At 36.1% G+C, this 16,071-nt stretch overlaps 1 protein-coding gene across 6 annotated transcripts in view; it reads left to right on the top strand.

The window, feature by feature from the left end:
- Window positions 1–16,071, top strand: part of CASK (peripheral plasma membrane protein CASK) — a 304,568-nt gene that overhangs the window by 189,235 nt on the left and 99,262 nt on the right. For 4 of the 6 annotated variants that reach the window (XM_089104332.1, XM_089104333.1, XM_089104331.1 and 1 more), the window contains exon 15: window positions 6,647–6,676. The exons of the other annotated variants lie outside the window; for them this stretch is intronic. In XM_089104332.1, the coding sequence (XP_088960458.1) occupies window positions 6,647–6,676 (30 nt within the window). The remainder of the gene's footprint in view (window positions 1–6,646; window positions 6,677–16,071) is intronic. 6 annotated transcript variants of the gene reach the window in all.

Below are 16,071 nucleotides of genomic sequence, written 5' to 3'. Positions count from 1 at the left end.
ATCGGATCGAGCGAACCAGAAAACCCAAATGCAAAAATTTCAAGCTCCTATCTGCAAAAATGTGGAAATTTTTATTTTGCCAGAAGAAAGATCACAGATGCGTGTTTATTTGTTTGTGTTTTTTTTTTTTTTTTCCTAGGGGTGATCGTATCGACACAGTGGTCCTAGAATATTGTGGGAAGGCTCATTTGAACGAAAATTAAAAGTTGTAGTGCCCTGTTTAAGTGACCAGAAAATGGAGGGCAACTAGGCCCCCTTCCACGCTCATTTTTTTCCCAAGGTCACCCGATCAAAATTTTGAGATAGCCATTTTGTTCAGCATGGTCAAAAATATAATAAATATGTCTTATCGGATAACTTAATTCCCCAAAGTCCCCGGGGGGAGGGCTGAAAGTTATGAACTTTACCCAATGTTTACATATAGTATTGGTTATTGGGAAGCATACAGACGTTTTCAAGGAGGATTTTTTTCTGGTAGTGGCGGAGGGGTCGGGTTGTTATGTGGGAGGATCTTTCCATGGGGGAAGGGACATTACTATGAAGGGGGCGCCGGATTTTCCAGCATTATTTAAAAAAACGATGAGAAATTAAATAAAAAAATAAACACATTTTTAAATTGAAAGTAAGGAGCCACGTAAATACATAAAACGAACAGAAATTATTAAGTTTAGGATTGGGTTTGTCCCCCATTCAATACCTGTCTCTTTACTCTAAAGATTTTTTTAGTACTTTCATAAGAGCTATTTATTCTAATTAACGGCCTTTGTGATTAAGGGGCCATTTTTAAAGAATTGGAACAAAATTTGAATGTTAGCGTAAAGAGCGAGGTTTTGACTAGGGGACGAACCCCCTTATATACGTATTAAAAATATATGGATATAGAAGTTCGTTACGTAAGTTAATTCGTAAGTTACTTATATTTATTACTAATAAAAACGTTCGTAAATAAAATTAAACAACTTTCGAGAAAGCCATTTAACCAAATAAAAGTAAAATTAATATGCAATTTTTATTTAATTATTCATGTACGGTGAGCCAAAATCAAAACCTCCATTAATTCAAAAATGTTCGAAAATTAAATATAAAAAAACAAGTTTTTTTAACTGAAAGTAAGGAGCGACATTAAAACTTAAAATGAACAGTATTTTACACACTAGAGGGGCTTTTCCCTCCTCAACATCTTACTGCTTAAGCTAAGCTTAGACTTTTTTTCATAAATCTATGCTTTTAAACAATAACAAACTTTAGAGTAAAGAGCGAGGCGTTAAGGAGGGGACAGCCCCTTTCATATACGGAATAATTTCTGTTCGTTTTAAGTTTTAATGTTGCTCCTTACTTTCAGTAAAAAAAAACTTGTTTTTTTTTATTTAATTAAAAGTTTGAAACGGAATGAGGTCATCGTTTTAACAAGTTCCTAGCATACATTTAACCGCAGAACCGGGAAAGCACTTTCCGGAATTAATTTCCTTATCCACTTCGAAATTTAAGTTTGAGAATATGCATTTCCAAGTTGGGATTCAGAAAGGGGATATAATTAACAGTATTATACCATGCAATTAATGGTCAAACTTAAATCAAGTGGAAATGATATCTTTCCAGAAAAAGACATGGATAGTAAAACATAATATTTGTTGTCCCATTTTTATTTTGTTTCTAAATTGAATATTTTTGTGTAGAAAGCATTCAGCTGTCGGTGAATAGTGGGCCCACCCTGAGAGGGTATGGGGAGGCATTGATTCTGCTATGCAGAAATAATTGAATAACATTTTCCTCTTTTATGCTTAGTTTATGAGACCATTTGGAATTACTAGTGTGTTTCAGTTTAACCTTTTTTATGTTTGGTTTTGTAACAGTTTCTTTTCTTAATTATGTGGTATGTCATAACGCTGATGTTTATTGAATTTGGTACAAAAATCTCGATAGGAACTATAGTAGGCCTACACTTGAAAGGCTATATGTAAGGAATTGTTCTAGAGTGTTAAACCCAATCCAAATCTGAACGTAAAACAAGGCAACAGAGAAGACGAGTGAAATTCAAAAGGGCTGCTGTTACAAAATCAAACAAGGTTAATATTATATGGTTTTTTTTTTGTTTTTTTTTTCAGTGGTAAATGTGTCAATACCCCTATCTTTGTAGAGAGACTATAATGTCAGACTGTATGCGGAATTACATAAGAAAATTTCGGTGTATAAACCGAAACTTTTAACTGTATTAACCTTCCATGAGATACATCTATATTCCCAAATATATAAAAAAAAAAAAAAAAAAAAAAAAACTCTTTTCCCTTACCCATTAAAAAAAAGCCTGTATCCAAAAGATTTTATATGATATGTTGTTTTTTTTTTAAGTTGTAAATGTGTCAATACCTCTATCTTTGTAGAGGGATTATAATGTCAGGCCATATGCGGAATAACATAAGAAAAAAGAAAATAAAACCAACGGGAACCTGCTTTTTTATTCAGTGACAAATTTGGCAAAAATTTAAGCAGTTTTAATGGTCATTTCTCTGTCAATTAACAATAATACCAGGCTTGTCAAGTGTTTGTTGCTGACTGCCTTGCGGTGCCTTATCTTGGGCCGTTATAAAGCAGAAAAGCTTTGGAGTAGCAGTTCAAACTGACCAAGTTGCGACGATTGTTAGGGGGACAGAGGACTGCCGTGTTCGGAAAACAATCAGGGTTGTACACATCAAGAGGAGGTAGAGCAGAAATATTTTTCTTGTGGTCGACCCTCTGTTACTTCTTCTTCTACAATTCGAGCTCTCCATCTGTTAGAAGTATCTAGTAAATATGAACGCTCTGAATTATTATTCCTTCCGAAAATTTCAGAGGTACCTGGCTTGAAGCCGCATAGTGTTTTAAAAATAGAATGATGATTCGAAAACCATCCCTTCAACTGAGACGTGAAGAAGTTTGTAACTTGACTATAGATTTTTTGGGGGAAGTCTATAGCCTTTTTTGGAGAGTATCTATATGGCTCTTTTGATGAACTCCTGGCATTGGAGATATTTTGAAGGCGAAAGACATTTAGAAATGTCAGTTTATTGTTCAGATCCCTTGCGAAAATCTCCTGTTTTAAATACAGCGGGCCAAACGAAGAATCAGTGTCTTGTTATAGGCCCGTCAATGCCTACTAAGCAGTTTCAAAATGTTTGCAGGCTTTTGCCAAGTTGTGGTCAACGGCTTGGATATATTTACAGAGCAACGTTTTGTTGCTCTATTGAATTTTTAAAATCATATTAAATGGCTTACAGAGTTCACCAGGGTAATGAACAGCCTCAATTTTTTACCCAACATGTTTCACAAACAGGGGCAAGTGAAATTTTTTTTTCATTGAGGCTTTTTTTGCCAAATTTTATCTTTGAGCAACTGGATACGGGAGAGAGGTGATCAAAGAACTGGCAGATCGGATAAATAGTCCCAGACAGTTTTTCACGACCGGACCGCAACAAGCTGAAGCATTTGTCAGAGTCAGTGCTCGTGCTACGCAGTAGAGTAACAGTGTTCTTGAAGACTATTTTTAATTGAAGCTTGAGCATCTTTGTGGTGCCCATTCATAGAAGCTGCTTCGACACATCCTTGTCCTTCAAGTTTAATTCAATATAAACCAGTGTTTAAAGTTTCCATAATTATCACAACCCGGTCTTGCCTGGTCAAATTGGTTTGGGGCATAAATCCAATACAATATATGCGAAAGGTTCTGATGGATGCCTACAGAACACAGATGAACACATCAGAAGTTTCGTCTAATACCGAATAACACATTGTCGTTCACCATTTTTATGGCATTATCTTGAATTATTCCTTCAAAGGCAGAAACAAGTTCGTTTTGCACAATTGATGACAGATACATTGCATCTTCCGCGTCTATTTTTTTTTTTATATCCATTTTTAAGACGTCTTCGCCACATGGCACTCTCATTCTCAAAAGGACTCAGTAATGTTCATCATATGTAGCCTTTTGATCACTGCATCGTCCTCTCATTTGCAATAGTGCTTGGATATAATATTTATCAGTCAAAGTCGGCTTTTTTTTTCTTTCGGTGCAGAACACCTTGTCCATCCCTACCACGAAGAGCTAGCTGCTGCCGACTGCAAATAATACCCTTTTTCTATCGGGTTAAATCTTACGTGATTTTTATTTACGTGAGTCTTTCAATTTTATCTACCTGAAAGAAAATATTTTCTGTATTGCTTTTTTTACGGTTGTAAAATTGCCTTTTGTACGGTTTAAAAATTACATTTGATGAAAAAATTATACTTCTTGGATGGCATGTCAGGAAAAGTGATTGCTTCAATGGCTTTTTTCCCCGTTGTGAATGGTTTTAAGACACATGCTCCAAGGTTTTGGTCATACCTTTTCCCTGTGCATTCAGCAGCAAATAGCCCACAGTACTCACAAACAGCACCCATGAAGATGTCTGGGTAAGCAAGCCATAAAAGACTGGTCATACAACTCCATTGAAACCTCACATTGTGTATGCTTCATCAAGGAAAAAAAAAGATCTTGTTAGAAAGTGACGGAGATTGAAATAAGCACAATTTTGTTGCAGCGTCTAAATCAGAGCCCCATTTCTAGCTCATCTAAGGCTGCCAGGTGCTATCTGAAGGTACGTGGAGGTTGATCGGTGAAAAAGAGTCTTTATGAAGTGTTCTTTGTTTTGGTCTCCCCATTCCTGAAAAAAGTTTGTATACGGCAGAGACGATCATTATTCCAAGGTTGAAAATCGACTAGACTGACTTGGATTGTACGAGCCCAGTTGCCAAAAACGGCTCATGTTCAATATCTGTATGTTAATACGACCCGTTAAAAGCTAAATTGGGCTAGCTTCTAGGACCCGTTAAGAACAAAGCTGTCAATTATTGTTTGTTTTTATTGGCTGGGAATTTCTCATTCATTTTTCTTTTATGGCAAGATGAACCTAAAAGTGCGCTCGGTTCAGACGTGGATGTTGCTGAACGTGTTGATTTAAGACTGGACTAGTCTGAAAACAATTTAGTCCAAAGAGTGTTGTTTATTTTGATATGACTTGTTAGACTACAAGAATTGTACGTCCTTAGAAGTCATCTTGGGGCCTCTTTCTTTTTAATGGCGTGAATGTGCCTTCTGTATGGCTCGTGGTCTTCTACTGAGACGAGGAAGGACCGAGAAATTATAAGGCGCTAAGGTATCCTTACAATTCTTTTGGGGACGACCACGAAGGTGAGAAAGGTGAATCTGGCCTCGAAAAATGATGTTCGTGAGAATGGACTGACCTATCCGTTGGATGGACCAAACCACTGAAGTTGCTGGAGCTAGATCCTGGTAGGGATGGTTTGTTGGATTTAAAGGCGTTTGAGGATTTAAAGGTTTGTAGATTATCAGGCGTCTCATCCAATTCTTCAATGTTGTTGATGCGCGCTAGCTTATCTTTCAGGCCCCCTACCTGTGAGGAAAAAGTGTAAAAAATTTGGAGACTGGAAGCATCTTTGAGGGACTTGTTTTAATTAGTCCCTATTTAATTATATCTTTCAAACTTTTTTATTATTTCCTTCTTTTGCACGTTTTTTTTCTTTTTCCTTAGCATAAATCTTTTATGTGGTTGTTAAATGTTGCCATAAACACAAGCTGTTGCAGCAATCTCTACTTATTATTTCCAGCATTACAGTCTGCTTTTGACCTTTGAGAAGTCATCATATCAGCTATCCAAAATCCTAAGATAGTCTTTGCAATAATCAAGATTTGAGTAATTGCGATTTGAAGTAATAGAGTTTGTAGAAAATGATAGCAAATTTTACAACATGGCTAGATAAGAAAGGAGACGTCGAACGATTTCATCCATAAACACTATAGGTAGGATAACTATTGGCTGTGGATTTACTTAAAAATAGTTTTTTAGTAGGAAATGTATTTTGATTCAAGCATGGTGATAGGTGGACCCCTGCATTCTACGTGAATCGCACAGCTATCTAGAACTTCTTCTGGGCTGAGATTTCAAGGATGTTTTGTCGGGAAACATTGTTGATGTTATTATTATTAAGTATCTAAATATCTGGTAATAATGGGGTAGGATAATTGCTACTTTTTATAACGTGTTAGAGAGTCAAGGGATTACGCCCAGTGTGTTGTATATATACATGCTTTGTATACCTTATCCTGCATCCTCTGCCTCTAAGCCGGTCTCGAGGGCATATAATTTGGACATTAAATTTTTATCAAACTTTTTTCGTTTTGTAACGTTTTTCATCATTCTTTACTGCTATTTATGCCACAGTTGATGTAGAATTACAAGGTAGCCGATTTCCATCTACTCTTTTGGCTTTTTAAAATATGCTGCTTTCTAGGGACCCCACGCACTGCTCCGTGCTTAAATACTCAAATAACCCATAACGCTAAAAGTTGAATAAATAGACAGAAGTTTAATCAGTTACCGGCCAGAGTTTTGCTTGGTATTTGTTTAGGATGCATGAAATAATGAACTTTTCTTTTGTGATATTGACCTATTTTGAATATAAAATTATGTGGGGAAATGGTAGATGATACAAAATATTCTCCCCTTTCTGCTCTTCTTCACATTAATATGCTAAGGTTTGAGTCTTGTTGGTTTGAATAGTCTATGATCTATATGCTACGGTTACCAGAACTTATGTTGTCTTTATGTTCCAGTTATTCAGGATTAAGCCTCTTCCAATTGTAGTAAGTACATTTTCTAATGCCTGCAATTCCGTACCTATGCTAACACTTTTGGTTTAATTTTCTATCAACTTATTGTTTGGGAATTATTAGCTTCGCGTTAGCCATATATCTTGAGTAATATAGATGTTTTGTTATCTGTGTATTTAGATTTGAAAGCCTGTTTGATCAGTTTCTCTTTTATTTTGATTCGCTTTGATTTTTACTGACCCCTTGTCCCCTGTATCCAAACCATTAATTTTATTAGCCTAAATATTTGCATTCTTCTTTGCGCATAGTACCTGTTTTTTGCGGTTTTTTTTTCGTAAAGCTTGACAAGTTCTAACTGGTTTACAGTCTATATTTTCTACCTGTTTACTGCATAATATCAAACTGGTTTATAGTCTATTCTAACTGGCATACAGTCTATATCTTCTACCTGTGTACTGCAGAATATGAAACGACACTTTTTATCAAGCAGTTTTTTGTAAGAATCCCCTACTTATTGAACTTGGATAAATCCCCGATTAATAAAGAATCCTAACTCTATTTTAAAATCCCAATTTTATCTTAAGAACGTTGTACACGTATAAATAAAACCAAAGGTGTTCCTAATAGAAAATATTCTTGATAATAGCCTATATTTAGTAACTTGCATATGCTTTTTGCTTTGTTTTCTGTTACTGGATTTTATTCCCCTTCTTGTTTTCCTTTCTCATTAAGACCTTTTTAATTGCCATCCACATTGTCGTTTAGTAAAATACTGTTTATTTAAAGTTATTAAGCTAGCCTTATTGCGAATCTGCATCTTTATTTCGTCTTAAATATGAACTAAATGTGTACAATGTAGTTTATGCTTACGATGGACTGAATTATTTATCGCAAAAGGCAGGTGAATTGTGTGAAAAATGTAGAATATTATACCATATAACTTAAGATCTGTAAGTTTTCGGGATACCGAAGATTGATGCTGTGGAGATTGATGCCTCGAAGGCACACTGCCTGGGTGCATGTATGAACCTTATCTTTTGTAGCTATCATTTTGAAAACTAATTATACTATATTAAACATGAATAAAGTGAAACTAGAAATTAGCTAAATTAGGTTATAAATATATGTTAACGTCCAAAAAATTCCTAAGTGGGTCCGGGAAAGGGAGTAGTAGTTCAGGTCAGCTGTGCCGCATGAGGAACGACCCTGATCTTAGTTCTTCCCGAGAGTTCATGTCGATGCCAATAGCTCTTTTTTCAAATCAAAAATTAATTTTCGTAACAGTTTTACAAAAATATTATTTTACGCTTAACCTCCATCTTCGGATCTTTACTATTAATGATTATAACCTAATAGCACCTTATCGTAGGGATGAGCTGCCTAAGGTCAGCACAGCTATGGACGCTCTTCCTTTATCCCATTCTAGTAAGAGCTTTTCTCATTGCCCATTACTCTCAATCCCATTAAGTTTGAACCCCTTGAAACTTCTTCCTATAACCTCCTTCGCTCCATTTGGTGATGTCCTGATTTTGTTTGGTCAAAAACTCTTGGATTGTCGAATAGTGCCTTTTTTTGCTACGCATACCCTTCATCTGTAATGCTGATATACAGTCACTCAAACGAGGACTTTGGCCTAACCTTAAACAATTCTTGAAAAAACATAGCATATCCTCCTCAACATTTCAGCATTCATGTTTTAGAAGAAATTGCGTTGCTTGTAGTAACATCCTAATCTGATTCATAAAACTTATCTTTCTGTTCTTCTGACCTATTCTTCTCCGAATGTTTTGACGCAGTTCCATTAATAAAAACAGATTCCAAATAGCACAGAATATAAAAAAGGCATTGGGTGCTAAGTCACGAACATTGGGGGGAGGGGATATCCTCGTGTTGGATTTTGTTTTGAAATAAAACTAAACCTCAAATAGAATACTGTGCGCGAGGGGAAATCTTTTGAAGCGGAATTTGAAATGCAAGCTATGAAATCTCAAACCATAACAGGCACAGCTGAATGTCAGATAGTGCTGACGAGGCCATTGCAGTTTCAGACACATCCATGGTCACTGCCTCGACTGCTATTTGACTCTTGTTGTGCTAAAAAAAAGGAGGGGATTTATCTACCCTCCCCCTTATGTTACAGACAGACCTCGTGAGGTAAAAAGATGTCAAGTATTTGAATGTACGGACTAATGCTCTCTTTCTTTTCTGCAGCTTATTACCTTCTACATTGAATTTGTCATTAGAGTTCTACCCCTTTTCGTTTAACATAATCATTTAATTAAATCCTACTAGAGAGATGTTTTAAAGAAAAATGAGCGTTGAAAAAAATTGTTTTCTAATTAAACTTAGCTTTGAAAACCACTTTGTCTTGCTAAGAAAACTTGTGCACTCAAAATGTTATGTCTGTTTCTAACGTATCATTTTATTGTATTTCGTGTTTTATTACAATATTTCATCTTTTCGTGCTAGTGCATCGTTTGCTATTGTAAATAATTTTTTCTCAGAAAGTCTGGAAATATTCCATAGTAAATTTAAGCTACGAGTTTTTCTTTGGCTTAATCTGAGGATTTATTGAAATTCTAATTTTTTCATTTGGCAAATTTGCAGTATTTACTGCTAAATTTCATAGTAAAATTATACTGACTCAAAATAGTGTGTAAAGACATATTTTTTTGTATCCTAAAACCCTGGAGACTACTTGCTATGCAAACAAAATCACACAATCTGCCATGCTTTTTTTAAGAGATGGTGTCTTTTATTCAAGAAGCGGTCTTACATTTTCTTATCTTCATCTGAAGCTCATTGAATACAGCAAACGAGTTGAAACTGGTCTGTTTTGGATACTTCTATTTTACCATGCTGTTCAACGTCATTTTAATAATAATTGCGTGGTCAATAAGATAATAGAAATCTATTATACAACATGCAATTTTAAAATCAGGGTATTTCTTACTTGTCTGAACTTGGAGTTTGACTGTTCGACAGGTCTCTTTTTCGTTTGACTGTTATTTCGTCCTTGTGACATTCAGTTCAAGAGGATTTCTTCAAAGAAAAACAGAGTCGGAAAGCTTGTTATGTACATTGAAACTGTATTCATATTCGCTAAGATTCTCCTTGAGGTAGGCTTTGAAGTGATCTCCAATATTAGTAACGGTCTTTAATGAAATTTAAGATTGAGAGGGTCGACTCTTAAGGACGCAGAAAAAAATAATCTACTTAAACAATCTTTAGTCTCTTATCCATGGGTTCAATAATATTATCTAGGAAATAGTCTAAGCGTAGTAAACGCTTCCCCAAAGCATTTTATTTGCTTCCATTTAAACTTAGATTTATTTTTAAGTTCCCTAAACTGAGCACGCTTGGTCCATCAGTATGCTTTCTCATTGGATTCTAAAGAAATTTAGGAGGATGTGTTTCTTTCAACCAATGGTATTTTTCTATAGCTTGTTTACAGAAATGGTTTAGAAATGATGCTCTTAATATGTAATTTTTTCTTTAACCGTGCCTGAATATCTGAAAAAAACTACACTAGTTCAACCAACCTCTGGCAGTTTCGACTTCCAATTATTTATCATCTTTTTTACTCTCCTGCGAAATTTTTAAGTAATAATAATAATAATAATTTTTCCACTTTACAAAATTTTAAAAAAAAATAACAGATTAATAAAAAAGAAGAAAACAACAAAAAGACCAAGAAAATAACAAACAGGAAAAATTACAAAAGTGGCTTCAGAAAAAAAGACAATTATGAAAAGGAAATTCAAAGTCACAGAAAGCATGACTTTGCAATGACCCTAATTAGACTGTGGAATGGCCACAAACAGCATCTTCGAACAGGTTATCCAATAACTTTGCAAACGACAAATTAATACCAGCATCAAGTTTAATGTTACCCATCAAAAGCTCTGAGCCTGACGAAATTTACCTGATTGTCAAAAAGAGGGATACACCCACTGAAAGTCAAGTAATCTTAATGAAAATCACAGCATCAGATTCAGCATATCAGAGAACTGTTGTGGAGATTTCAAGCCTCGAACTTAAAAAATCTAGAATTTTGCAATTCTTGCCAGGAGAAAGATCACAGATGCGTTTTTTCTCAGGGGTGATTATGTCGAGCCAATGGTCCTAAAAGGTCGGGAGAGGGCTTGTTCGAACGGAATTTAAAGTTCTCGTGCGCTTTTTAAGTGACGAAAAAGATTGGTGGGCAACTAGCCATCCCCCCAAGGCCCTTTTTTCCGTTCGAATGGAAATTAAAAGTTCTAGTGCCCTTTTTATATGACTGAAAAGATCGGTGGGCAACTAGCCACCCCACCACTCCCCTTTTCCCCCCAAAGACATCCAATTAAAAATTGTTAAATAGGTATTTATTTCAGCATAGTTGAAAGGTCTGATAACTATGTCTCGGGATGACATAACCCTCTTTAGCCCCTGGTGAAAGAGCTGTAAGTTAAGCAATTTGCTCATTGTTTGCACATAGCTCTTGTTATTGGGAAACATAAGGAAAATTTTCGGGGGTTGGGGGAATTTTTCGGAGGTGGATTTTCCACTGAGGGGAGGGGGATTTCTCAGCAAGATTTGAAAAACGATGAGAAATTAAATTAAAAAAACAAGTTTTTTTAAACTGAAATTATTCTTCATATGAGGGGATTACTCCCTCCTCAATCTTTTGCTCTTTACGCTTAAGTTTGACTCTTTGTTAGTATTTTGAGGAATTTGAACAGACTGCGGAGGGTTGCAGCCTCCCTCGTATACGGAATAATTTGTGTTCGTTTTGAGTTTTGATGTTGCTCCTTATTTTCAGTCGATATAAACTTTTTTTCTATTTAATTACATCGTAAATGAGTAATACACCGGAATGAGTAATACACCTAAAAGAAGCTGAAAAGCTAGGCTCAGATCAACTTAGTCTACGTTTTAACCATCAACCTTTTATAAGCTTGGATTAACTCCAACTGTAGATAGGGTATAAAAGGCTTGTGCATGAGAATCGGTGTCAAAGCTTTAAATACTTTAAGTGTGCGTATGTGAAGCTCATATCTCGTCCTCAAAGTAAGCACACGATGCACTTTTTGGGAAGCAATATTGGTCTTTTAACTCAATTGATCCACATCTCTATCGTCATGGTCAATGCTAAAAGATATCAAAACGTAGTCGAAAAGTTTTTTTGTGATAGCTGCAACAGTGGTCGGCTTGTATGAACAGCAGAATAGGAGGTCCTTCCCCTGCTTATGGATTAAACTGACCAGCCCAAACGAAATTGGACTACGAACTAATGACTGATAATGGTAACTTCGAAAGAAAAAACTTTGCAAATGAGGTAATAATTTAGAAAAGAACAAATGCTATCCAGATTAGCCCGCTTTGACTTTTACTGATCAATAAAATTTATGACATTTTCACGACAGATTATTCTTTTATCATAAGCGGAAAGTAGTAAAGAGGAAAGTAGGGCAGAAAAATTATAGACTGCGTAGACTAACAAAAATCTTCGTGTAATCATAGGCAGCGCAATCGCGCTGCCTAAGTAAAGAATTGTGTTGGCACCCTAACCTTAACTTAGTTCCTCCTGTGCCACCAGAGGCACCCAGGGCATCCAAGAAGAGCCGCCAATCATCTCTCATATGTGCTGTTGCTGGTGTTGGCACAATGTGTTATTTTTTTCCATACCAGGGCACTTCGTATCGAAGGAGTTATCGTAGAAACTTCAAAAAAGGGCTCATTCGACTGGAAATTGAAATGGCTAGTGTCATTTTTAATAGTCGAAACTGATTGGAAGGCAACTAACACCCCTTCCACGCCCACCATTTCCCCAAACACATCCAATCAAAATTTTAAAAAAACCATTTTGTTCAGCGTAGTTGATTTATGGATAGAAATTATGTTTTTGAGGAGGACACTCCCCCACAGCCCTCAGGGCAAGGATTTCCCCAAATTCCCCCACCATTTCCCCAAACACATCCAGTCAAAATTATGAGATAGCCATTTTGTTTGAAGTAGTTAAAAAGTCAGGAAATTATTTTTTTGAGGATGACACTCCCCCCACAGCCCTCAGGTCAAGGGTTGGAAGTTATACCTTGGGGGCATATAAGGTTTTTTCTAATAGAAAGCGTTGTCGTAGAAACTTCAAAAAGGGCTCATTCAATTGGAAATTGAAAGGGCTAGTGGCCTTTTTAATAGTCGAAAGTGATTGGAGGGCCAGTAACCCCCCTCTCACGCCTACCATTTCCCCAAACACATCCAATCAAACTTTTGAGATAGCCATTTTGTTCAACATAGTTGAAAAGTCCGGAAATTATATCTTTGAGGATGACACTCGCCCCACAGTCCTCAGGGCAATGGTTGTAAGTTTTGCCCTAGGGGTATATAAGGTTTTTATAGAAAGCGCTGTTGTAGAAACTTCAAAAGGGCTCATTCAGTTGGAAATTGAAAGGGCTAGTGCCTTTTTTGATAGTCGAAAACGATTGGAGAGTAACTAACCCCCCTCTCACGCCAACCATTTCTACAAACACATCTAATCAAAAATTTGAGATAGTTATTTTTTTAAAGGTAGTTGAAATTTCTAGAACTTATGTTTTTGAGGATGACAGCCCACTCACAGCCCTCAGGCCAAGGGTTGTAAGTTATGCCCTTGGGGCATATAAGGTTTTTATAGTAAGTGTTGTCGTAGAAACTTCAAAGAGGGCTCATTCGATTGGAAATTGAAAGTGCTAATGCCCTTTTTAATAGTCAGAAGTGAATGTAGGGCAACTAAACCCCCTCTCACGCCCACCATTTCCCTAAACACATACAATCAAAATTTTGAGATAGACATTTTTTTCAACGTAGTTGGAAGTTCTCGAAATTAGGTCTTTGAGGATAACTGTCTTCTCACGGCCCTCAGGGAAAGGGTCGTAAGTTATGCCCTGGGATCATATAAGGTTTTCATAGAAAGTGTTGTCGTAGAAACTTCAAAAGGGCTCATTCGATTTGAAATTGAAAGGGCTAGTGTCTTTTTTAAAAGTTGAAAGTGATTGGAGAGCAATAATCGCCCCTTTCACGCCCACCATTTCCCCAAACTCATCCAATCAAAATTTTGAGATAGCCATTATGTTCAACGTTGTTGGAAGTTGTGGAAATTAGGTCTTTGAGGATGACAACCCCCTCACTGCCCTCAGGGCAAAGGTTGTAATGTATGCCCTGTGGGCATATAAGGTGTTGATAGAAAGCTTTGACGTAGAAACTCAAAAAGGTCTCATTCGATTGGAAATTGAAAGGGCTAGTGCCCTTTTTAATAGTCGAAAGTGATTGGAAGGCTTGTCATTTTTATGGCAAAGAGCAATGTGGGTACAATGTATTATTTCTTTCTCTTTTTTTGTTTAGACAAGGGCACTTTTTATCGAAAAAGTTGTCGTAGAAACTTCGAAAAGGGCTCATTCGATTGAAAATAGAAAGGGCTAGTGCTCTTTTTAATAGTTAAAAGTGATTTGAGGGCAACTAGTCGCCTTCCCACGCCCACCCTCCCATTTGCCCATTATGTTGAAAAACTAAATGTTGCCTTAAGATTAAATCAAAATGCACTGTGTTAATGCTAATTCACAATAAGGCATCTCAGTAGTATCCCAAGAACAACTGAGGGTATTATGTTCAAACTTTCGGGGCTACTTCTGCTCTTAAAATTTAACTAAATCAAAATAGCGTAAGTTTATCCAAGCTATTAAAGAAAGTAAACAGATTTTTTTTAGAATGGTATCAAGTTTTCTATTTCAGGTATGAATCTAAATTAAACACTACTATTTGTGCCCATATTTTTAAAAGGGTGTATGTTATTAAAAATTGGTGAAAAATTTTCTCCAGCATACAAATAGCAGGCCAAACTATAAAGTCTTAAAAAAAAGAAAATATTTAAACGACTATTTTGTTTTTCCCTGAAAAGACTTTGTCAATATAGAACGCACAATAATTAATTTAAAAAAAAACTATTTCCACAAAGTAAGTTTTTCAAAGAAAAGTAAAGAGCTCCATTAAACCAAAAATGAGAAAAAATAAAATCAAATAATCTACCAAGCGTGAAACTACCACATATTAGCATCGATAAATAAATGAAACCCAAAATGAACAGAAATTACAATAAATAACCAAGTCAAACTCAACGAGCAGAAATTAACATGAGTAGGGCTCAAAACCCTTATGCCTTCCCAAGACCAGAACATAATTCGCACTTTACTGAAAAAAATACAACTGAATGTGCATTGTCAGTTTAATAGACATATACTGATATTTATTAATCAAAATGTTCATATTATTTGATTTATTAAAGTTATAAAAGTAAAAACATTTATAGTTTTCAGTAAAGTGCAAATTATGTCCTGGCCTTGGGAAGGCATAGGGGTCTTGAGCCCTACTCGTGTTAATTTCTGCTCGTTTTGAGTTTGACTCGGTTATTTATTGTAATTTCTGTTCGTTTTGGGTATCATTTATTTATCGATGCTGATTTTTGGCAGTTTCACGATTTGTAGATTAATTGATTTTATTTCTGCTCATTTTTGGTTTAATGGAATTCTTTACTTTTCTTTGAAATACTTATTTTGTCGAATTTTTTTTTTAATTATTGTTAATCAACGTCGACTGAGCAATAATATCAATAGGAGTAGGATTTTCAAATTTGGCAGAATTCGTCACTTTTCCAAGTAAAAACACAAGTCGGAAATTTGACCCCAGGAAACGTCTCCTTTTTCAAATATTTCTTAAACCCTAGTTTGGTTTTCTGCTTTAGATTAAACACGCTTCAACGACTGGGCCGACCACGAGCTATATAAATTCTTAACCGTAGTTCAGTACTCTTCGTGACCAACTTCGGATTCCGATCTGTGTTTTGGTATACTAATACTTTTATTTTTAGTAAATTTCATATTTCATTTTTAGTATACATATACTGCATATTCTCGTACTTCAGACTCCGATGGCAGTTGAAATTGTAAACGCCTCAAGTAGATTAGTACACCTCAATTAAGAGATTAAGTAAAATGGGATTATTTACGATACGGTAATCCTGGATTCTTTAAGAAAAAGAACTGTTTCACCCTTTTACAACCAGACTGTCCAAACCTGAAGTATAGTTCAATAGATCCAATCAGTCATCAGTTCAACTGCTACTACTACTAACAAATTAGCGCAGCACCAAGCCGCCAGGGGCCAGCACAGCTACGCACGCTCGTCCTCCATCCCAGTCTGTTCAAAACCTTCATTTTTTCACCCTCCCAGGAAGTTCCCATTTCAACCCCAACCGTGGACGACCGGCTTTCCGTCTAGCCCTAGATGGTTGGCGAAAAGGACAATCTTTGGCAATCTTCCTCCGCAAAGCGTGCCCTAGCCATCTCAACCTTTGTCATCCTTCATCCGCAAAGCGTGCCCTAGCCATCTCACCTTTCTCTCGTTATAGCCCTAGAAAA

This window comes from Artemia sp. Qi Xiang Cuo, chromosome 18 (assembly GCF_049724085.1).
Source record: "Artemia sp. Qi Xiang Cuo chromosome 18, ASM4972408v1, whole genome shotgun sequence".
Taxonomy (NCBI): Eukaryota; Metazoa; Arthropoda; class Branchiopoda; order Anostraca; family Artemiidae; genus Artemia; species Artemia sp. Qi Xiang Cuo.
This window is presented reverse-complemented; position numbering and strand designations above follow the sequence as displayed.